We start from the raw sequence: 24215 nt of genomic DNA, 5'->3' as shown, positions 1-24215 counted from the left end.
TGTGTGTGTGTGTGTGTGTGTGTGTGTGTGTGTGTGTGTGTGTGTGTGTGTGTGTGTGTGTGTGTGTGAGATTACATGCAAAACATGTCCCAACACAACATAGGGAAGCTATTATTTACCTTAGGGCAAGAGTAAATCCAACCTGTCTGACAGCCACGCAGCACCTTCTATTTACTCCTGGCCCCAGGTAAACAGCTTATTCAAAGCTGTGTTGACAAACACACACACAAACCACACGGAGATAGGGCACAACACACCAGCTACTTCCATGAGCGAATCTGTTACTGTTAGATGGGTGGTCCTCATACTTTCTTCTACAGTTCCATAACACCCCCCCCCCCTCCCCCCTCCTCCTTAGGAGTTAAAGCCTAATATGTTCACCGGACCAACAAAGCAGTCAAGTCCTGCACAGGAGTATCTTTTTACCACAGCCATCATCTCAAAGTACTGTGGTAAAAATGGAACAGTTTATAACTGTAGGATAAAAAATAAGTCATTGTATTTTCCAATTGGGATTTGGATTACATACAAACCAGGAGAAAGTATACCTCCTACATAAAACAAAGATGACTTTCCGCCCCTCTAATATTGACTGTGGAGCCTTTTTACAAACCATGGTGATTTCCTCTATTGTGTCACTGTGTTTGCCCCCAATATGTTCAGACTTGAGTGGATGGCTCTCTTTATTCTGCATGAGCTCTATTGGAAAATGCCCATCCTGGGAAAGTGAAAACAATGACACAACCACAATGTAGCTCTGCTTGTTTGACTGTGCACGCACAGACACACACACAAACACACACAGTGGTGGACCAACAGCAAACAAAACCAGACAAGGGACATACAGGGCATGTTTAAATAGCTCACTTAACAAATGACAAATTCTACTCAGCATGAATGGATGTTTACGACTGGAGTTCTTGGTGCTTCCACCTACTGCCTTGTCTCCATTATAGGCAAATAACATTGTTTACCCTTTATAAACATTGGCTGGTAGTAACTATAGGGTCCAAGTTGTTCGGATCGGATCCTAAGCAGAGGCAGGAGGAGCCGAATGACATCTTATTACTGACACTCTAATGTAGTGAGAAATGGCTCAATAGGTAAATGAAGTGAAATCATGCCCACGAATACGATGGGACTTTATTTTACAGCATACTCCTACAATAGAAAATAAACTGTTCATTTGTAAATGCATGAGCAAAACAATCTGTGTTTTCTACGCCTCTACCCCCATTAATGAAATGCAAATGCCCAAAGCTATAAGGTCAAATTGACATTGGTGCAAACACAATTAATTTCATGCTCAAGAGCATTCAGTAATGAGGTGCTAAATTGAGCCTGCATAATCTCTGTACTGTGCAAGCACAGAGAAAGAGGCTTTTACATTTCAAGACCCATACTCCATATTCACTACTGTAATATTATGTGGTCGTTATTTTGGTTTTTAATTTGAGTTCCACTTAACATCTATTTTAGAACCAAGGTTTAATTGTATGCTTTGAGTCACCAAGCACTTAACACTTCCCTGTCCGGACTGCTCACTGCTTTCACACTGACAATAAAATCACAGAAGTTTGAAAAACAAGGAATTTCACTTTTAATGTTGTAACAAATATTAAGTATCTGCTTGGAATGCCATTGAACGATGACATGAAATGAGAGCTTCAACTGTAAATGCTTGCTTAGGTTTTGTCTTGAAAGGGAGAAGGGGAACCCAGTGTCATTCATTTCACTATCTCTTCTCTCCACAGTACTTGTCGGGACATCCATTAATAGGAAGGAGCAATCCACGCTCCACCAATGACGGACCTTCTTTCACAGTATCCCCTCCCTCAGTTCAGCAGAATCTCAGCTCTGTCAAGTGGAAGCTTGCTGCAACAAGTCTTTAAACAAGGATAGAGAATCAACAAACTGATGTGTCTCTGCAGTCGCTACTTCCCCACTTGACCGGGCCGTACAATGCCTTTGAACACGCGCATCTTCCCTGCTCCGGTCAGATCAAAACTGTAGTCCGTGGTGACATATGGCTTCTCTTCCTCGCAGCCAGACTGAAAACAGACGCAGGAGAAATTAAAACGCAATGACATGGGTTTTTTTCTTCCTGTGTATCATTCATCCATGCAAAACTCAAGCTTGACTATTTATTTTTTCCACTCATGCCTTAAAATGCCCCTGTGGTTTCGGGAGGTGCATAGAATGATAAAGGCAGCGCTTCGCTCACCTGTGTTGTGAGGATGCAGGAGGGCAGGGTGATGGCCCCCAGGAGGAGACAGTTGACGTTGCGGAGGATGGAGGGGTCCACAGGGGTGAGTAGGAAGTACAGGCCTCGCGCCATGTCGATTCCCCGGAGCACACCTGGCAACCGTTACACGTGGTCAAAACGATAAACCTTTCAAGCTCCACCTCATCATCCAATGGGGTGGGTCAGTACACTGGTTATGGAGAGGGCCGCAGCTTATTGTGCACAGTAAAGATCCGGCAGGTCACCACTCACCGAAGCCCACACAGGGGCAGAGGGGCGCATGGGAGAGGACCACCGGGCCTCCCCGGCTCGTCACCTTCTCCGGCAGGCAGCACAGCCCCACCAGGCTGGCGTTGGCGGCATACAGCACGTGGCTGGGGGCCACCTCGCAGTGGGTCACACCGATAGCCACAGCTGTGTGAGGGACCTTTACCCGGGCAAAATAAACAAAACCATTCAAAATAAAATCAAACAATGCTAATATATATATAGCATGACCGCATATAGAAAGATGCAATACAGAGGATACTAGGTTAAATATGTCCATCTCTGTTAGTCGGATATTACTTGACAACATCGTTATTAAACTAGGCCTAAATGAAAATCCTACAGCCCGACAGTCAAATATTATTATTTGACTGTAAATACTATTTTAGAGGAGTATGTTGTAGTATTGTGTATGAGTGATCAAAAGCTTGCTGTTTGTATAGAAGGATATAGAGGGATCTTTGGTTACAGCAGATACCGGTACCTGGTAGGGGGTGAGGCAGTTCAGCTGCCTGACGGGCCCTTGGTGAGCTTCTTGGAGTTGACTCAGGTAAGCTAGCAGAGACAGCTCTCGGAGTTCATTGCTACGCTGGTGTTTCCTGGGAGATTATAGAGTTGAGGTTAGAGCGACCCCTAGTGGTGGAAGTATTTAAATGCTTTTCATCACCATTTATCCTTTACTCTACTCAGCTGGAATGGCTGCAAAATTAATAACATTATTAATATCCAACTCGTATAAGCTAACCTCAATAAGCTAATCACAATCACAATTAATGCATTAAAAACACAAAGAAACCGCATTGGGTGTCGCATTTTTTCAACACCAATTACATTCAAATCAAATTACAAATCGTTACACCTCAGCAATAAGTGAGGCGCTCCAACCAATCACAGGCACTGCCGTTAGGGGTCCTAGAATACAGTGTTCATGCACAGTTTTAGTAATCGCTGCCACTAAATAAATACATTTAATTCTGTATTTTCTTCATCTCCATTATCATTGCTGTTCTAACGGTGAAGTCCCGCCTGTCACGATGCGGCCCACTCACGATGCTCCCTGGCGCCCTACGCCCTGGAAGGCGGACTGCACGGCCAGGTGGGCGTAGGTGCGGGCGGGGCTGTGGCCCTCCGTGAACTCGTCCATGGCCGTGTGCGCCGGGGGCTTGGTGAGGTAGCCCTGCGCCGTCTGCAGCAGGTCCGGCGTGAGCGTGGCACAGTGCATGGACTCGCCGTGGCCCAGCTGGACCACGTGGGTCACGGGCAGCAGGCGGAGCACGTCCACCAGCATCTGGAACCCGAAGCCTGCAGGGCGGCCAGCAGGGGGCGACGTTACAGCTCATCCGTTTTACACGCACACCCCCGGGGGGGTGAAGGGGCTGAACTCTTTCACGGCGCTCAGGACACTGACCTTTGACCCAGCCCATGGTGTTGATGACCACGGGAGTGTCCCGGCTCTGGGGACGCCTGCTCCAAAGGGACTTCATGGACTCGAGGTAGCGGTCCAGGTCCGAGTCACAGGACGTCTGGCCATAGTAGATCATGTGTTCTGGCGTGCGCTGGTGTGTGAAGGGAGGACCTTAAAAGAGCGCTTAAGTCAGTCCGCGGCTCTTTGCCTCATAGGACATGCTTTAAAAAGTAGACTAACTCAAAGCATCTTCGAGAAGATGGACATCAGCATACCCAAGAGAGGCTCTGTCACGGTGGACAGGGAAAGGCAGCCTGACGGGGTGAACTCAGTCTGTCCCAGGTCGCCCTCCAAGTAGTCTATACCCGTAGTGCTGGAAGGACAAAGGCATCCCATTAAGCTACTGAACGTCGAACCTCGGAAACCAAAGGTCAAATGATTATGACAGTTCCATGAACCAAACTGTTCAGCATTACAACCATCCCCCGTCAATACCCATTCTGAATTCTTCACCTTTATTACAGGCCAATGCGCAGTTCTCAGATTCCATTTCCACATTTTAATGAAGAGTTTAGATTTAGTTTGCCGTTAATGGTCTTATTTAGGGATATTCAACATGGCTGTGTCAAATTATATTTTAAGCATAAAATTGTATATTTTTTAGGGAAATGTGGTTTATCAGTTTGTATTTTGTCTGATACAGACATCATACTTGCATTAAAAAAAATCGGTTTATATCCAATTACAATTACAATTAGGGCATTTAGCAGACGCTTTTATCCCAAGCGACTTACATCGGTTCATACACACATTGACACACCGTCGGCAAGGCGACTGCCAGCTCGTCGTGGTCAGTTAGGGTTAAGTGTCTTGCTCAGGGATACATCAACAGTAGACCCCAATACAATGCATTATTGAAATTAATACTTACTGATTGAGCAAAGTATTGAGGAGGACTCGGATAAAGGTGGACTTCCCTACGTTCTTAGTTCCACATACAAGGACCACCACGCAACCATCCCCGTCGTCTGGAAAGAAAGAAAAAAGGAAGGTTCTGGTGTGAAAAGACCCTAGAGATGAGCCCTTTGTCTGTAGCAGACCGCCAATGGATTATGTGATGTACCTCTGCATAGGCACTATAGAGGAGCCCTCAGTGTGCAGTAGGGCTTTGACTTTTGCCCAAAAATCATATTCGAAGTTTGTTTGTTTGTTTATTAATATTCGAATATATTTGATTATTTATTAATAATATTTTGACCATTAAATGCCTTCAGTAAAACCTGGCTTCGTGAGGTTTTTTACCGCGTTGCTATGGTTACCGGTCTTGCGTGTTCCAACGGTTTATTCGGTTTCTAATAAATCGCTGTCTAATCAATACTTCATTCACTGCCTCTTCCGTGGTCATTACAATATTATGAATGGTCTGCGTTGGGTTCTCCGACGTCTCTCCCTCTTGGCCTGCCCATAACAGGTTCGAATATTAAGGGCTGCCTAATATTCGTTTGAATTTTGATTTATTTTTTGATATTCGAATGACGAAGTTCGGAGTCAAAGCCCTAGTGTGTAATAGGCCGATGGATTATAGGATGTACCTCTGCAAGCGCTAACCACCGTGTTGAGGGCCTCTCTGTAGCTCTTGGACATTCTCAGGCCTTCCACGTCACTGACCAGGGGGATCATACCCAGCCCGTTGAGGGGCGTGTCCAGCACCGCCGACATGAGCTCACTCTACCAATCGGGAGGGAGAGAAAACTTTGATCAAGCCTAGTCCGTACAGTCCATTTCTCTTCTGGGCATAACAGTTCATAATGTGTGGTTTGTAGCGCTGCCAACTCATTACAGGACACCATCTGTGCAACAAGAAACATGTAAAGGGGTATGTCCACAAGTAAATGTTGATGCATCAAACATGAAATACTCTAGTGAACATCTCAAACCCGCTGGTTAACTTGATCGATAATGATGGGAATGAAACAACTTATAAAGATATACATAGTGTATCTCTGGCTGAACTCACCACAGGGGGACTGAACAGTTCACTGAGATCTGGGAAGCTACAAAGGAAGCGGGTCAGAGAGGTCTCCATGGGCTCCAGAAGGATCACAGATGAGTTTAGGTTGATTCTTCTCAAAAGCCTTATCTGTGATGCTGGATAAAAAGGGAGACATATTAGTTATACTGTGTTGAAATAAAATGAACTACATCTGCAGTATTTGCTTGCTGGTTGGTTCCAACATATTCATAATCCTCACTGCTTGTGTTACATGGTAAGGCAGCAAAATTTTCACACATGTTACTTTTATAACACTCCCTCTTAAATAGACATCATAAAAGTGCCACAGCTAGTTTACTACGGGCTTTGGAGGATGTCTAATAGTTGACAATGAAGATCTTTGGTGAAAGGAAGCTTGAAGGAATCATCAAAACCGCCTCAGGCCATCTTAACACACATACAACCATGTATCCTAATATCCAACTTACATTAAATAGTAAAGTATATTATGAATAGTAAAAAGGAATGGGAGCATTCTGTGACTGAAGGATGAAGGAGGTGCATGTTATAATAACATGTAGTATCACATGATATGGGTGTCAGAGGTTTCATGTAGTTACCGGGCGTGAGATACTTGCGGAGGATCGCCGTGGCTTCCATGCCCTCGTCTCGGGCATCATCAGTGCTTCCCAGCGCGGTTACCGTCAGCGGGCAGTGAGAGGCCGGAGAGAAGAGGGGATACGGCTGCTGGCCTTCTTCGATGGTGAACCCCATCACCTCAACTCGCCCGTAAAGGCAGGTCAGAAGGCACTTTCCTCGGAAACACAGCGTCTGTCGCCGAGACAAAGCCACATAGTTGTTTTACCATGTAATAGGCACCGTCTGAATTTACTTGTTTCATTCAGCCAAAAAGAAAAGGTTATGCAAGAATTTGAATCTAAATCAAGCAGCTTAAAAAAATTACAGATTTGGAATGTCTCATAATGCTTTGTATACCTGAGACTTTTGCATGACAAGCACTGCATGATTCCGGTCTTCATCTCTCTCTGCGCAGCAATGAAAAGATTCTCCCTCCAAGCGCCCGGAGCTCACAGTCTCTACGCCATCTGCAGACGTCTCACCATTCCCAAGTGAGCTCTTGCCATTGGTACTCCATTCTTGCCAGTCATCAGCATCAATGTTCATTGTAACTTCCGATTTCCCGTTAGTATTTGGATGCGTCTTCTCAGACTCAAAGGAAGTGTGTTTCTTTTCTTTTGATCCAGAAACGGTCATGGCTTTCCTTTCCAGCCTTTTCACTTGGGGTTTCTTCTTTACTGCTGCTTGGTGTTCCTTGATCATTTTGACCATAACAGGGGTCGATGGGAGTTCAGATAAGTTTACGCGAGTTGTGCAGCGTTGGGCCTTGGTGTTCCTCCACTTCAGGGAGGAAGCCCTAGCCCCCTTTTCTGGAGCCAATTTATTTACCTTCATGTTCAGGCGGTCAATGCGCTGTCACTGGAAGGGAGGTGGGACATGCTAGAAAGAGACAGTAGAGAAAGATAGTTTTCAAACAGTACTTTTCATATGATCGCCTGCATGTTGTATCTATGTAACAATTGACCACCACTCTGATATTAACACTACAACATAACCTCCATAGTTAATGTGGTCAACCCTATGAGCCGTTAATAAAAACACTTTAATCAACTACGCCAATACAAATAAAAAACAAAATGTTGAAGTTATTCAATTGGGATCTGGTAGGGATCTGTCTATTACTACACAATGTGAAAAATCAGTCTACTAGTAAACATGTAACCTAAACCATTCCGTCTACTGGTAAACAATGAAACGTAAACCAATCTGTCTACTGGTAAACATATAATAAAAAAATAATCTTTCATTATGACAACATTTAATCTAACCCAGTCTGCAGACTGGTAAACATTTAACCTAAACCAATCTGTCTACTGATAAACATGCAACATTAACAACTCGTTATGTTGTCAAAATGTATGCTAGCGTAATCCAGTCAGCCAAATCGCTACCGATCTTGTATTTAATCTCATTTATAATAATAGATTTGTAATTTACCACAATGTCGTTACATGCATGAAATGTTCCCTAAACCCTTTAGATGTGTTTTTGGTCAGTCATCTATAAAATCAAGGTAAACCATGAGCTAGCTCTAGACACGTTGTACACGCGAGCGTGCTAACAATCTTACCAGTTAGCCATGTGAAAGCAACAGATCCTCAGATGGTCGACCAAAAGCAACGCGGAGTTTAGTTTCTTACAGCAGTTATTAGATACATTTTTCCTGTTTCATTGAAGGAAAACAAAAGCGAAAAAAATGCTCACACGATTATACTCGAGCATATGTATTCAATATGAGTGAAATAATTCATTTTTCCAAGAAAATAGCTATTATTGTGGAAAACAACATTTCGCAGAGTTTGTTGGTGAACGGCGTCACATCCACTTCCTTTCAAACATTGAAGGGCCTACCCGAAACAAGGTACACATGTAGCATAACGTTAGCTAGTTTGTTTATTTATTCGCTGATCATTTGAAGATCAATAACGTTATTTACAGGTTAATAGCAACTGTGATTTAAATAAGATTACTGTTAAAGTCTGTACTGAGACAGCCCAATGAAAAGATCGTTAAGGGAGTGTCTTTAAACATATGCGGTGGGACATAACGTCGAGCTCAGCGCAGGGGTTTGCAACAATTTAAGACCCACCAGAGATTGACTGGCTGGAACTTAATACTTGACAAGCGTTGTTACGTTCTTGACATCATGAATTTTACACATAGTAATTATGTCAGGACATATGCATTGCATTGAGAACTGCTCTAAAGCGAGTAGATGACTACATTTGCATATCATGAAAATGTATAATTGCACGTCCCTTAACAGGCTAAATTGTTTATTCTTAAAGGATAATAATGGCAGGGCATAGTGTTTAATACAATATCCAATTACACTACTCGTACCAAATAACACTACTCGTACCAAATAACACTACACGGAGAGTCGTTTTAAATGTACCTACAATCATTTCTTAATATTGTAAAAAAAAATAAAAAATAATAATGTTCTAATCATAACGCCTACTGAAATATCAATTGATCTTTTCCAGTTTTCATTCAAAGGCCCACGATGTGCATTCCAACAGCCATCTAAACTGCGAAAAATGTTTCCGCAAGACGGCAACCATGCACACAATGTACTTTCATCATTAAACCAGCAGAGGACGCTAGGGCGGTTTTGCGACGCCGCCCTGGACGTTGGCGATGGGGTCGTGTACATGGCCCACCGCAACGTCCTCGCCTGTTGCAGTGATCTCTTTCGAGAAGATGACTACCCAAGCAGGGAGGTTCGTCTTACCGACTGCCCTAACGACGGGCTGGAGCTCCTGCTCAACTTTGTCTACACAGGAGAGCTAAAGCTGGACGCCTTGAACTTGGATAAGGTGCGGTGTGCTGCGGTGTGCCTGTGTGTGCCACAAGCACTTGCACTGTGTCAGTCCTTTAGCGAAAGCTTAAGAGAACCCGTGCCAGTGAAGCGCAAACGAGGAAGACCTAAGAAGGCCAGGGAAACAATTGAGCCATATTCAATCCATGAAGAAACGGGTGCTTATGTGCCCAGTGCAGAATCATCCACTTCCAGCCCCCATGACAATGTGACCACAAAGGTCACCACCATCACACGCTCGGGACGCAAAGTCAAGTGCCCTCGTCGCCTGCCAGGGGAGACCTGTGAACCTCCAGCGCGGGATAACGGCAGCACAGGAGCCCCGCATGTCAGCCCGGTGGATATGAGCAATCACTGTGCACCGATTGACCGGACCCCCGTGCATTCGAGCAGAGAAACACAGGTAGGTCACATCAGGATCACGTTGCTATTGTTGCATGTCTGCTGTTCGATGCAGCTGATGTGATCGTGTGTTTGCTTGATTCAGATGTCCGAGGTCCAGATGGACTTCACGGACGCGCTGGGTCACGACCTCCATCAGGAGACGGAGGACGGGGGCGGCGGTTTCGATGCGGTCGACGAAGACTCGGACGAGGAGTACGTCCCCGTCGCCGAGCCGAGTGCAGTCCCGGTGTCGAGTGGAAGGAGTAAAGTCCCCCAGAAGGCTGAGAAGAAGGAAAACGGCGAGGCCACAGAAGCCGACCCCAAAAAGCCGTCGGTGCAGTGTCCTGTTTGCAACAAGACCTTCCGCAGTAAATACTACCTCAAGGTTCACAACAGGTACGGGGTTGGGGTCGAGGATTGGTCTTCTGCGTTTGGATTTGATATGTTCTGTATTGATTTGACTCTGTCTGGTTTGCAGGAGGCACACAGGCGAAAAGCCCTTTGTGTGCAGTAAGTGTGGGAAGCGGTACTTCAGGAAAGAGAACCTTCTGGAACACGAGGCCAGAAACTGTTCCAAAGTGGTGGTGAGTGGCCACATGTTGAAGGTTTGCACGTGAAAAAATTGGAAGAAGAAATTTTCAAGATGAAATCTAAAACAGGATAGATGATTTCATCTCATTGGCCCGCTGTCTTCCTCTCTTTTGCACAAATGCAAAACAACTAAATGTTAAGTGAATGCATCTGTTCTTCTGAGCCATTCATTGAATGGGCTAGTTTTGTGTGTGCATTTGTGTTCATGTTTTTCGGTTTAGTTCTAGTGTATCAAGGTGCACATATTAATCCATCTCAACGGATTGGTGTACACTTTAAAATGTAGAGCTCTTTTTAGCCTTAAACAAAATTGAATATTGCATATATCAGGGTTGTCTAGGATAAAAGTTTCATCTTGATGTTTCTCATTTTGTTTCCTGGTTCTTTTGCAGACATTTTCTTGCACTATATGCCCCTCGGTGTTCAAGAGAAAACAGGAGTTTCGTTTACACATGATCTCCCACACAGGAGACATGCCCAATAAGGTATCAACACCTTTTGATTATTATATCTGTGATCAGTGATCATTAATGATCTTTTATAATGTAATACTTTGTGAGTCAATAAAACGACCAAACCTTCGGTACCTGATTCCAACTAAATCTCCATATTCTGCACATCCATTCCAGTGTACGTCATGCCCTGAACAGTTTATGCAAAAGAGGGATCTGACGATGCACTTGATCAAGATCCATGGCTTTGCCAAACCGCACGCAGTAGGTTATACTCCACATGTAGTAGCTTGTTGTAGCTTGTACGAACATTTCACTTTATTATTCACACTAGGGCATAACATTGCATTTTGTATTCTGGGGATTTCCCTGAGATGAAGATAACCCTGAGATGAAACTCTGTTTTGACCGTGTCCTATGAATATATTCTCCCAGTGTTCCCAGTGCACCAAGGGCTTCCTGACGCGCACGGAGCTGCGCGTGCACGAGGCCGCAAAGCACCGGGGGGAGAAGCCCTTTGTGTGCGAGGAGTGCGCCCACCGCGCCTCGAGCAGGAACGGGTTGCAGATGCACATCAAAGCTATTCACAGGTTAGGAATCACAGACCGCACTCAGTGAATCTTTCATGTAACTCGCTGTCACTTCAGGTGATGTTTTGGATTGTGATTGCTTGATTTAATTATTCTTTTGGATTGAACATTTTTAATTATTATATTTTAATTATGTAAACACATTACAAAACAATGATACGTAAATGTTGCATTTCATTCTTTCTATGTCGATTTCGGGCGTCTGGCTCGCACCATGTGGATAATCGTAGCATTGCTGTGTTACAGAAACGAGAGGCCGTTCGTGTGCAGCTACTGTGGCCATGCGTTCACCCAGAAGACCAACCTGATCATGCATTTGCGCGTGCACACTGGTGAACGGCCGTATCAGTGCCATCTCTGTGGCAAGACCTTCAGGACGCACGGTTAGGACTGGCCCCTCAATATCTAAGACTTTTACCTACCCAAACGTCTTCTGTTTGAATATGTCTCCCAGCTGTAGATTATTCTTGAAAGCTTGATCTCCAAGCCTTGTTGGTAGATAAATAGATAGTTGTCTTTATTCTTCAAACATACCTGATATATTATTGAGTAATTATGGTTACCTATGGGGATCCTGTACAGATCAGTCATATACGCAACCCCAATAGAGATCTTGCCTCACAACGATCCCTGTAAAGCAACAACACATTTTTCCCAATGTAATCATCACTTTCTGTGTGTCTTTGTGATATTAGCCAGTCTAGACAAGCACAACCGGACCCACACGGGTGAGCGCCCCTTCGGCTGTGAGTTCTGCGAGCACCGCTTCACGGAGAAAGGCCCGCTTGTTCGCCACATCGCCAGCAGGCACCAGGAGGGGCGGCCTCACTGTTGTCACATATGTGGCAAAACCTTTAAAGGTCAGGAATTCCACACAAAGTATGATCTGTGATGATGATGTTCTGTTATGTATTTTCAGTCTGTTATACATCTTATTTTTTCGTGCCAATTATCATCCCATTCTATTCAAATGGCTTGCATGTCTTGTCTCTTTCCAGCCTTGGAACAACTTCGAGTTCACCTGCGGCGCCACAAGGGAGTGAGGAAGTTTGAATGTGTCGACTGTGGCTACAAGTTCACCCGACAGGTAGGTTTGTGAACACACGGCCAAACGAGAACCTATAACGCACCACCGTCCCCCGATGGCCACACGACTTGACACCCTCTCATGTACTTTCTAAGGCTCACTTGCGACGTCACAGTCTCATCCACAAACGCATGGAGAACTACAACCCCAAACAAAGGAAGCTGAGGAACCTCATCATAGAGAGCCAGGGCGAGGGCGAAGCCACGCAGTCCCCCAAGGCATTGACGCTGAGCGCCTCGCACGACCCCCTGGCCCTGCCGATCCAGGAGGATCCGAGCCAGCAGTTGTCCCTTCCGGACCCGGGCCTGGACCCGGACAGCTTTGTTCCCGTGGTGGTGATGGAGGACGGGGTATCCATTAGGGCCCTGGTGGTAGGGGACGAATGCCCGGGGAACATCGTCCCCGTCTCGGGGGTCTTGCAGCAGACTCAGCTGGAGCCAGGCTCGTACACCACGGGGGTATTGGAGCGGATTGGAGAGAACCTAGCAGTGCCAGAGCGAGAGCTGAAGGAGACATAACGACTGACACGCTCATGATCCACGTACAGCGATCGGAACGATCCGTCCCCCATTCCAACCTTCCTGAAAAGTGTGGTTGAAAAGCATTTTGTATGAGCATGTGTTAGCATAATCAAGAGTTTAAACTATGAATCTAATCTTTGATGTTTGGGTGTTGACATGCCTAGTGTGGAAGTAAATGTCTCTAAATAGAAGGAAAAAATAAACCATTGCTTTATTGGTTGTTTAGTATTAAAGACAAGAAAGGAGTAACATGGGGCGCAAATTCGAAGAAGAGGAAATAGAAATCGGTCTTATCGGCTGCAACAAAATCCTTGGTCAAGATCAGTGACCTCACCAATCAAAAACTGATCATCCTGGAGCATAAGAGGCTGTAAGTTATTTGCTCATTTAACCTTGTCTTGTTCACCACAGACCATGAATTAGATTAGTGTAGCTTGACTGTCAAAAGCAGCAAAACAGACATGAAGCAGCATACTACACAGACTGGGTTTTATTTCTGCTACCCTTCGAGACATCAATGTTACACAAACACATTACATTCAGGCAACGAAGGATATATATAGGAAAATAGCTTAAACAATACTAATATATGTATGAAAACAACATAACCTATTAAGAAAAGTGTTACTTCGAAGACTATTTTACAAAAAAACAAATTGAGAGATTTGTAGCACTTCCAGTTGTGTTTGAAAATCCACCACCGCAAACCACTGCTGGGTTACAACTAATAAAACAATACAAAAGCATAAATATATATAAAAAAGAAAACATTCAAAAATATACTTTTCCATGCACATTATATACTGGAACCCAGAAATATCTCTGCCAAGGATCAGGAGTGAACATTATTTTTAATAGGGCAACCTGTCCGATTTAGACCACATCAAGAAAATGTCTTGAGTTTGGTTAAGTTTTTCAAAACGCTAAAGAGGTTAGTTTTCTTCTGTGACAAAAATGATAAAATAAAAGTGATGAATTGCAATTTGAAACTCCCATCTCAACAACAGAGATGGGAGTTGTTGTTTAGTCAAATTCATAATCAGGAGTTAGAATACGTGGACCTGGGATTATTGTACACGTGACATTCTACATAACATTGGCGAATCAGCCCCCACAGAGCATGTCCGTGTGGAGCTAGCTAACAAACGGTCGGGACTTAAGCTTTAGGAATGTTAGCGGGTGTCGGGGATATTATTGATTCTCAACGGATTCTCGACCTCAACCGTCCTACATTTTGATTTTAACTGACGAAAAAAATCAATCGCTATCCAAAAAACTGTCAGGGATGTCCGGGAAACATCTAACTGGGTCTGTCAAATCCTTTAGTCCATCAGACCTACACATAACCATGAGCGCTGATCAGCGATGGCAGAATAGCAGGCTTGCCGACCGCGAGGATGTCAGATGGGAAAACCTTCATAGTACCAAAGTGCTTCTTCTTCTTCTTCTTCTGCTTCTCGTACAGCTTCCACATGTCCAGGAGGTGAATTTACAGTGAAACCTGTTTTTGAGGCCAACTCCATCTCCCTCCAGGAGGCTGGAGGGAGATAAAGAGAGAGTACTGCGGGTGTGGCCTCCGTTCCTCAGCGGGCCGGGTTCACGTCATGGTTCTGGTTCTGGTTGAGATTGTTGTGGAGGTTGAGCAGTGCCTGCTGACGGTTGTGTTGTCGGTGCAGGCGGACCGCGTTGGAGTCGGGGATCTCCGCGGCTTCGAAGGTGCTGACCACAAGGGGCATGAACTGGCGGAAGATGCTGACGCTGCCGTGCCAGAAGGTGGGCTGGGGCATGCGGCCGGCGATGACCCAGCCACGGGTGGCCGGGTCGTAGGCCTCCACCACGTCCGACAGCTCGAAGGTGTTGTCGTAGCCGCCTGACACGTAGAGCTTCCCTCCTAGTACCGCTACGCTGCCACCGACGTGCACCTGGAAGGAATAGAGTACAGAGATAGATTGAGTTAGGGATTTTTCATTCAATATCCGAAATAATGAACGGTGTTCTCTTGACAAGAAAAAAGGTCACATTTAGCTATGATAAAAAATGGGCTGGAGACAGTGAGCTATAGATCATTCAATAGTTATAACAGATTGCTCCCAAGTAATATGTGGCTTTGGTCAGAAGTTGTGTCATATCATGAGAGGACATTTCAGGTTAACCTGATAAAGGAGACACAATAATATCAACATTGATACCTGGTTCATTGGGCTGATCTTGTCCCATTCGTTCTTTTTTGGATTGAAAACGTCCACCTCAGCAGAGTCATCCCTGGATAAAACACACATTTAAAAAGAGAACATTTAACAAAAATATAACTTTTGACATTGGTAGGTGAGTATAACAGTATAACATCTAATCCTGTGTATTAATAAAATACCTATATAAAAAATCTATTTAACTTGAACTAGAACTTATCTCCTATATTGACATATTTTCCAGCATGCTCACATCCTATTTTACATGAAAAATACAACTGATTAGATCACTGAAGTAGGCTCCACATTCCACTGTGAACGCCTTTTCGTTGTTATTTATCACTCTCCCGGTGTCACCGGTAGGGGGCGTGTCCCCAGTAGGGGGCGTGTCCCAAGTAGGGGCGTGTGTCCCCAATCAGAGGTGTGTCCCCAATCAGAGGTGTGTCCTCAATCAGAGGTGTGTCCTCAATCAGAGGTGTGTCCCCAATCAGGGGGCTTGTCCCCAGTCAGGGGCGTGTCCCCCACAGCTCTCACCTGATGAAGTAGATGAGGCCGTCCAGCGTGGCGGTCTTGGGGGCGAAGGACCAGGGCGGCAGCTGGCCGGCGCTCACCAGCGACCAGCGGTTGGTCTCGCCGTCGTACCCTTGAATAGCCATGGTGTCCTCGGGCGTCAGCGAGCCGATGGCGTACAGGCGCCCGTTGCACGTGGTGGTGGAGCAGTTGTCCATGGCGTGCAGCATGGGCGGCAGGGCCTCCCAGCAGTCCAGCGCGTGGTCGTAGCGCTCGGTGCTGTCGGACGCCACCACGTACAGCTGGCCCTTCACCACGCAGGAGCTGTGGTACTCGCGGGGCTTCAGCATGGGCGACACCTCCGTCCACTCGTTCACGCTCGACTTGTAGCGCCACACGCCGTCGTAGAGCCGGGAGCCGTCAGAGCCACCTGGGTAGATAAAGAGATGAACACAGCGGTTGTAAACGGTTTCATCGACTTTCCTGCGTTGCCATCGGTGCGTTTGTTCCCCCGGTCGGTCGGTGGACATAATGATAAACGATGGGTTCGAAATAATAGGGCCCTACGCTGCAGGCTGGGTGTCTAGTTAATCCAGTTTGCCTTCAGAGACTTATAGTTGCAGCAATTGATCTTGTTTATGTCTTCTTTAAATGTGGAGCCTCAGAGAAGCGTCCTCGTATAGCTCCTTAAACATTAGCCAAGCCAGGGAAAGATATTGGAAAAACTTCCACTGAGCAGAATATATTATAATTGTCCCACAGTGAGCCTGCGAGTTAACACAGAGGGAGATTAGGTCATAAGAATACTTCTTCTGTCGCGGCCATGGCCCATATTGGACATGGGTCCTCATGTGGCCTTGATGGAAACTCATTGAGGATGATGATGAGGAAGGCCTCTGGTGGTTTAATCCGCCACTGCAGCGCAGAGAGGACAAAGTGTCTTGTATCAGTTTCCTCTTCCACATTGCTGGACCAAGCTGGCTGGATGAGTGTAGTTTATTTATACGCACTATGCGAGCCATATTGTAAGATGAGAGGAGCCGGAGGAGGAGGAGGAGGTCAGGACAGAAAGTCAGGACACCATTCATTCTCTCTGGTAGAGTAAATAAAAATATACAAGATAAGCGTCTATCTCCTGTCATGACAGAGTTCAACAGCAGTGCATTCAAAAATAGTCCAAGTATAAAGCCCTGAAAGGCTGAACTTGTAACTCCCCCTGTCCTCCATTTAGAGGGAACTTCAGAACGACCTGGATGTCCTAAGCAGAACCTGGACCTACAATAGATGAAACCAGCTAGCTCAGCGTCAGATGAACCTGAACCCGTCCCTCTCCCGGCAGGCCGTCCACTCACCTGTGACATACATGTCGTTCCCCAAGGCCGCTATGCTGTAGCCGCCGCCCAGGTGGTCGGGGAACTCGGCCAGGTAGCGCCACTGCCCCGTCTGGGGGTTGAAGCAGTCCACGGTCACCAACTCGTCGCAGTCCTGGTCACAGCCGCCCACCACCACCAGGATCTCGGCCAGGCCCGTGGAGGAGCGCGGCCGCATGCGGTTGCAGGGCCGGTCGTGGCGGTCGTACTCGCTGGACTGGAAGCTGCGCGCCTCGCTGACCATGCGCAGGCAGGTGGGCGACAGGTAGACCAGCGGGTCGCTCTCCACGTGGGCCAGCAGGAAGAAGCGCCGCACGAAGGGCAGCCGCACCTGCTGCAGCAGCTCGGGCCAATAGTGCAGCCTCCGCTTGAGGTCCGCCTTCACCCAGCGCGTGGCGATCTGGTAGGCCGTCTCCTCCTTGTCCACGCTCAGCTCGTCGTCCGACACGATCTCCAGCAGGCGCTTCCACGTCAGCTTCTCAAAGTCCGTGCCCTTGGCCAGGTCCATGATGTTCTTGAGGACGTAGCGCCGGGCGCTGGCCGCCAGGTCGCGGCAGGCGTACGCCTCGGCGAAGTCCTGGATCTCCAGGCAGTTGGAGACGTCCAGCCGCTGCTCGAGGAAGGCGCAGCAGGCCTCCTTGACCGAGGGGAACTGGAAGAGGTCGGCCGTCTTCAGCAGCATGTCCACGTTGTCCTGGGTGACGGTGACGCGGCCCGTGTAGCAGAAGTCCACCAGCAGACCCAGCAGCTCGGCCGAAACCTCGTGCAGGACCACGCGGTCCATGGCGCTCTCCCGCAGCGTGCCGGTGAACATGGCCCGGAAGTAGGTGCTGGCGGCGGCCAGCACCGTGCGGTGGCAGTGGAAATCCTGGCCCTCGGCGCTCAGGGTGACGTCGAAGAACTTGCGCTCCGCGCGCAGCTCGTGGATCCCCCGCAGGAGGTTGAAGGCGTGCGCCGTGTCGAAGAAGGGCAGCGTGGACGGCTGCGTCAGCAGCGCGGGCTTCTCCATCTCTGATCCCCGGGTTGGGTGTGTCGCTCTCGGCTGGGGCTGTTCAGAGCACTCGACTTGACATCTAGTGGTAGATAGAGAGGTTGCACAAGGAGGTAAATTGTTTTTATATAGAGTGTGATGAGAGACAGGGCACTTGGCCTCAGAAGCGAACACGCTCAAAGGTTAGCTTTCTGTTGCGCAGACAATCAGGAATTACCACAAAACCGAACTTTGACTTATCAGGAACTATTGTGAGATTTACATTTCTATGGAAATATATTCCTATTTTGACATATTAATAGCTTTGTGTAGTTGAGAAATCGAAAACTGAAACACACTTTTGAAAGGATTTAAACTAGAAGAAACCAAAACACTAATACTAAACTAACACAACTACCTAACTAACCAACTAAACTAGGTGTAACTCCTACCTGAGGGGCCCTCACAGGCCGGCTCCACAGTAAAAACCGTCCCGTTTCTAGAACATACAACAGTCAGTTGCTCGGTCGGCGCGTATGACTAGCTACTTAGCTGAGTTTGAAAAATAGTGCGTGTGCCTCCTGCTCAGGAGCTATAAATACAGCGGCAGTGTCCATATCCAGGCAGGGGGAGGGGGAACACACCCACACCCCGACTATCCCCCAACCAGAACAAGTCTCTAACAGGACTAGTGCCAGCTGAGCCAGGACAAAAACACACGGCCCCCTGTCATAATAGTCCACCAATCATCTAAGGAGAACAAACCAAACTAGTTGATTATATGGAGACATAGAGAACATGTCTTGTTCTCTATGCTTGTTGGGAGAAGAGTACAGGAATCCTGGGAGAAAGTATTCTGGGTTGTCTTTTGAGTTTCCTAGAAAATGATTAAGAGTGTTGAATAGGCTCATAGCGGCAAATTAGGAAGTTATTTTGCCTTGGGACTATTAGAACATCAATTAGAACATAATGAGCTAGGAAAGCAGACGTGGATTTGTGGTTTACACCGTTTTTTTTTGTTAATGTGATAATATAACTTGTAATGGAAGATCACATACTGTGCTGAAAGGTAAAAGAGAAAGAAAATTGGATTTGCCGTACGTGAGCGCAGACATGAATTCTATAGGCGTCTATAACTACTGCTGCACCTGCTGCTTAGTTCAGTAGTAATAAGAGTTTAGTTTAAGGGTTATTGGAGCCTATAAAAAATGTGTATAATGTCGTCATCAAGAATTGTTATGCATTCAACACCATGATAATAACCTTCCACACTTAAAATGTTACCCTTGCAAACAAAACCCACCAAGAGTGTGCCCTGCCTCTTGCGGAACAGTAGAGGTTATCAACACACACACTCTTACCAACGCACACACACACTCCTAGATGCCTAGGGATTTAGGGATGATCATTCCTTCCTAAAATACACGGGCGTCTCTTTACCGGGAGATTGACCCAAAGGTTGTCCCGCTCTCTCTATGCCGTCTCCTCTCTCTAGGCCTCCTCCTCTCCGGTGTTCCACAGAGCAGAACACCAGCGACATGACTGAGAGCCTGGACACACGCATTCCACACAGGGTTCACACACTGCAGGCTCTGTGACGCATCAACGTGCGGTCCCGGCCCAAGACCGGGCCTCCTTGTCCCAGTGACTCAGCTGCGGTTTTCCCCCTGCGCGTGCACCAGACATAGTGGATGAAACATATCGAGGGGCCTCCTCTAGCTTCTGTTGGCCCTGTTGCTTCCTTTTAGGTTTTTTTGGGATGATTACTGACTTTCCCTCTGTGGCGATGATGTACTTATTCCCCACATATTGTTCCTTTCTTTCCTTCTTTGTACTTGTGTTGCTGGACAGCCAGACAGCCACGGCTCTATGGCTGGCTGCTTAGCCAATTTAGCTAGCATTGCTTCCATATTTTTTTTTTTTACTACTTACACAACTGCAAAATACTATTTGGGGGAATTCAAGTTAAACAACCATATTTGGTGGTTCACTTATTATTATTATTATTACAGAATTTCATATTGTTTACACTCTGACTTGATTGAACAAGAAGCCAACCCGTCCTTAAAAAACGTGCACTCATCTTTGTGTGCACTTAACCTTTTAGACTAAGGATCACAGTGCTCCTTTTGGAATAAGTCAGCCCAAACCTGTTCACAGACCATGTTCAACCTCCCTATCTTCAGGCTCTGTTGACGCTATAGTTAACCTCATCATCAAAAGCGTCAGTCCTGTAATGTTCGAATCACTTTTGTGTCAGTACACAAACAACCAGCGGGTGCATTGAGCAACCTTTCAGTGTGTTTACCGGGTCGGGGCCAAGAATAGCCCACAGAAACTTTATATGCTCGGAGCGGGAGGAGAGAGGATGAGGAAGACGGGCCAACAGCACCCCCCTCCACCACCATCCCCACCCACCACCTCATTGCCCCATCCCCCCTAGTTCGCCCCCTGCTGCGGCTCCGGGAAGTGGACTTATGTCATGAGCTTGGGTGATGGGGAGGACCCCACGCCCCACATAGTGGGAGTAAGAGCGTTGAGACACTGCTCTTACTTTAGATTTAAGCCAACTCTCAAGAAATGTTCAATGGTAATTGTTGTGTCTGTAAATGTCTGGATGAGGTAGTCAAGCACCTATAATGGGAAACAGATTCTTTACAGTTGGCCATCCATGGTTGTCCAACTGCTGGGGGGAAGACATATATAAAAAGACAAAGGTTGTATGGCTTAGTTTAGAAGTTAAAAGGCAACTAGAGAGCAAGCCATGTGGCGTACCACCCCTTATAGAGGCTGAATATAACATAACATCTTCTTAAGATTATGCCTTCAATACAAACAACAAAAACAATGGATCGAGGGCTTCGTTCTAAACTAAACCCTAGATCCATGTAGTCACAACCATATAAGATCTAGGGCTTGGATCTAACTGAACTCTAGATCCAAGTCACCATCACATAGGATCTCTAGGGCTTAGTTCGAAACTAAACCATAGTTCGATGCAAAGTCACCACCATATATGATCTATAGAGGGCATGGTTGTAAATGAAGCCCATAGATCCCCGACATGTCCCAATCACACATATGCATCTTACGTTTATTTTGTATCTTTGAGCCAACAATGTGATGCGGTGTAACAAAACAACAGCCACTAGTTGAATGACCATGGCATGTAACCTTAATACTATTATATGCAAAATTTGGCTTATAGCTTATTACCTTATCACCAAGATTATTAGAAATTATCCACTTCTGCATTTCAAATCTCATTGCTATAACTGAAAAGATTTATCAGCGTTTCTCCGGTTGATAAATGGTTAGTATATCACTCAACTAACTGTTGAGAACTTGCAACAAGCTGCTTCTCTCTCCCTCTGTCGCTCTCTCTGTCTCTCTGGTTCACGTCTGCATAGAACGGAGGAGAACATGGTGGGAGTGCAGCGGTCTTAAACCCTGCAGCCTCCGGTACTACAAAGGCTTTGAAGGCTTGGCCCTAAAAAGGCAAGCCAGGCTGCTCCCCTCATCACATTCCATCTGAAGGGGGTTGATGTGAGGCCTCCAAAACCAAGCATTAGCCGGCTAGGGTAGAGGTGTGCATGTGTGCATGTGTTAGTGTTGTAGGGTTAAGGAGCTGGTAGTAGGATAGGATATGTGTTAGTGTTGTAGGGGAAAGGAGATCGCAGTAGGATAGGATAGTATATGTGTGTTAGTGTCGTAGGAGAAAGGAGCTACTGGTAGTAAATGCCTTAGTGTTGTATGGTGGAAGGAGCCTGCGGTAGGATAGGAGAGTATATGTTTGTTAGTGTTGAAGGTGAAAGGAGCTGGTAGTAGTAAATGTGTTAGTGTTGTATGGTGAAAGGAGCTTGCAGTAGGATAGGATGGTATAAGTGTTAGTGTTTTAGGAGAAAGTTGCTTGCAGTAGGATAGGATAGATATGTGTGAGTGTTGTAGGGGAAAGGATCTGGCAGTAGGCTAGGTAGGGGTGTGTAGGTGTGTGAAGTGTTAAGAACCTGGCAGTAGGCTAGGTAGGGGTGTGTAGGTGTGTGAAGTGTTAAGGATCTGGCAGTAGGCTAGGTAGGGGTGTGTAGGTGTGTGAAGTGTTAAGGATCTGGCAGTAGGCTAGGTAGGGGTGTGTAGGTGTGTGAAGTGTTAAGGATCTGGCAGTAGGCTAGGTAGGGGTGTGTAGGTGTGTGAAGTGTTAAGGATCTGGCAGTAGGCTAGGTAGGGGTGTGTAGGTGTGTGAAGTGTTAAGAACCTGGCAGTAGGCTAGGTAGGGGTGTGTAGGTGTGTGAAGTGTTAAGGATCTGGCAGTAGGCTAGGTAGGGGTGTGTAGGTGTGTGAAGTGTTGAGAATCTGGCAGTTGGCTAAAGTCCCATTTTTGCCACAGAGGTTCTGTAAGACAAATTGGTGCGACTTTTACAAAACGGAAATAATGACCTTCTGGAAACTCTACCATGCATACATGGTGGAATGGTGTGGGTTTTTCCAACATATTGTACACACAGCTGTCAAATATAATGTGTGCCACCACTATACATAAGGAATTGTAATAGTTAGAATAGTTAGAATATAACTTAGAACCTAGTCTTCTTAGTTGTCAACAAGTTTCAACTCATGAACACCCAAGCTCTGTCCAATAATAATCAAGGTTATCTTAAACTTTTACATGGAATTTCCATAAAGGCCCAGCACAAAATTGTGCACGTCAATACTATCAAGACTGAGATAGTGGAATTGCGATACTTTAATAGTCGTCCTTGGCAACGTTTTTGCACTTTTTGCATTGAATACACAGATAAACACACATTGAATAGAGGTGTCAAACCTGTGGATACAATGATCAATGCAGAATTAAAATTAAAATGAGTATATAAACGTATAGCTAGCACTAGTTTACATTAGATAGTACACTAACTAAGAAGATATAAACGTCTGTAAATTACCTTTAATCTAAATTAGGCAGGGAAAGAGTATACAACGTTAAACGTTTAGAAACTACCATTAGTCTACATTAGATAGTACATTAACTCAGAGTAGGCCTACTACCATTAGACTAAATCAGATAGTACACTAACTAAGAGTATATATACTACCAATAGTCTACATTAGATAGTACACTAACTAATAGTATATAAAATACAATTACTCTACATTAGATGAGTTTATAAACGTATATCCACGAAGAGTAAATATGTAGGCTCTAAGGTATACAAACGTATCCAAGTACATAAACCTAAACGAAGGGTATATAAATATATTTAAATGTAAGTAAAACGTTTATAATGTTTATGCATGCATATAAGAGGCATATAAATGTATATAAAGTGATCGGCCCTCAGCATGGATGCATCCTCGACCACATCGGATTGAAACAAGACAACAAGCTCCCTCTTGTAAACTCACCGATCCCCACGTCGTCGACAACAGGAAGATATATATGACGAAGATCAGTTTAATAATAAAGAGATATCTAGGCCACGAAATGTAACTTTGATGCTGGTGAACTCTCCGGGTTTTCCTGCGCCATGATTCCGCTATAACATTTGACACATGATACAACTCTCCTGATTGGATAGGTCTTTGACAGAGTGACGTCGGCCAACGTGAGCTCGTTCCCCTGGTGCGATTGGTCTATATACCTTTACAAAATTCAGTAGTTCGCCGTTTTGTAAAGACTAGTTATTGCCAAAAGATAGTTTAAGGGCAGAACATTTAAAAAAGTTACATATAGTATGGACAGTAAAAGTGGGTCTTTGTGTGTATATCTATCATCCATCTTCTCTCTCTCTCTCTCTCTCTCTCTCTCTCTCTCTCTCTCTCTCTCTCTCTCTCTCTCTCTCTCTCCTCTCTCTCTCTCTCTCTCTCTCTCTCTCTCTCTCTCTCTCTCTCTCTCTCTCTCTCTCTCTCTCTCTCTCTCTCCCTCTGTCTCTCTCTCTTTCTCTCTTTCTCTCTCACTCGCTCGGTCGCTCTCTAGATATTTTGATATATATATTTACATACATAGCGTATATATATATATATATATATATATATATATATATATATATATATATATATATAGAGAGAGAGAGAGAGAGAGAGAGAGAGAGAGAGAGAGAGAGAGAGAGAGAGAGAGGGAGAGTGGAAGAGTGAAAGTGCGTGAGAGATTCAAATAAGTATATTTAATTAAAAGCTTCAATGT

General features: G+C 45.6%; 3 protein-coding genes across 8 annotated transcripts; 1 reads left to right on the top strand and 2 right to left on the bottom strand.

The window, feature by feature from the left end:
* Window positions 1–831: 831 nt before the first annotated feature.
* On the bottom strand, window positions 832–9081 carry nol9 (nucleolar protein 9). 3 transcript variants are annotated; one of them, XM_056591390.1, is made up of 14 exons: window positions 9014–9081; window positions 8120–8212; window positions 6907–7428; window positions 6531–6741; window positions 5935–6065; window positions 5510–5645; window positions 4849–4945; window positions 4193–4290; window positions 3921–4088; window positions 3562–3814; window positions 2997–3111; window positions 2498–2672; window positions 2225–2358; window positions 834–2051 (listed from the first exon to the last, which is right to left on the bottom strand). In XM_056591390.1, exons 3-14 carry the CDS (start codon window positions 7381–7383, stop codon window positions 1935–1937), a joined length of 2112 nt encoding a protein of 703 aa, XP_056447365.1. In that variant the 5' UTR covers window positions 7384–7428; window positions 8120–8212; window positions 9014–9081; the 3' UTR covers window positions 834–1934. The 3 variants fall into 3 exon arrangements, with proteins under 3 accessions (XP_056447380.1, XP_056447374.1, XP_056447365.1); XM_056591405.1 differs by lacking the exon at window positions 9014–9081 and having other exon boundaries at window positions 832–2051; window positions 8120–8540; XM_056591399.1 differs by lacking the exons at window positions 8120–8212; window positions 9014–9081 and adding an exon at window positions 7987–8113 and having other exon boundaries at window positions 832–2051.
* Window positions 8080–15568, top strand: zbtb48 (zinc finger and BTB domain containing 48). 3 transcript variants are annotated; one of them, XM_056591369.1, is made up of 11 exons: window positions 8080–8410; window positions 9039–9776; window positions 9861–10153; window positions 10236–10341; window positions 10741–10833; window positions 10978–11064; window positions 11236–11390; window positions 11637–11773; window positions 12086–12250; window positions 12389–12477; window positions 12573–15568. In XM_056591369.1, the coding sequence occupies exons 2-11, from the start codon at window positions 9093–9095 to the stop codon at window positions 12993–12995; spliced, it is 2232 nt and encodes a 743-aa protein (XP_056447344.1). In that variant the 5' UTR covers window positions 8080–8410; window positions 9039–9092; the 3' UTR covers window positions 12996–15568. The 3 variants fall into 3 exon arrangements, with proteins under 3 accessions (XP_056447344.1, XP_056447352.1, XP_056447336.1); XM_056591377.1 differs by lacking the exon at window positions 8080–8410 and adding an exon at window positions 8413–8487; XM_056591361.1 differs by lacking the exon at window positions 8080–8410 and adding an exon at window positions 8417–8943.
* On the bottom strand, window positions 12903–23589 carry klhl21 (kelch-like family member 21). 2 transcript variants are annotated; one of them, XM_056591411.1, is made up of 5 exons: window positions 23438–23589; window positions 17050–18140; window positions 15722–16127; window positions 15188–15260; window positions 12903–14920 (listed from the first exon to the last, which is right to left on the bottom strand). In XM_056591411.1, the coding sequence occupies exons 2-5, from the start codon at window positions 18074–18076 to the stop codon at window positions 14582–14584; spliced, it is 1845 nt and encodes a 614-aa protein (XP_056447386.1). In that variant the 5' UTR covers window positions 18077–18140; window positions 23438–23589; the 3' UTR covers window positions 12903–14581. The 2 variants fall into 2 exon arrangements, with proteins under 2 accessions (XP_056447386.1, XP_056447385.1); XM_056591410.1 differs by lacking the exon at window positions 23438–23589 and adding an exon at window positions 18490–20394 and having other exon boundaries at window positions 12904–14920.
* Window positions 23590–24215: the final 626 nt, after the last annotated feature.

The sequence above is a fragment of the Gadus chalcogrammus genome, chromosome 1 (assembly GCF_026213295.1).
Source record: "Gadus chalcogrammus isolate NIFS_2021 chromosome 1, NIFS_Gcha_1.0, whole genome shotgun sequence".
Lineage (NCBI taxonomy): Eukaryota > Metazoa > Chordata > Actinopteri > Gadiformes > Gadidae > Gadus > Gadus chalcogrammus.
Note: the sequence above shows the minus strand (reverse complement) of the source record. Positions and strands in the feature narration are given on the sequence as shown.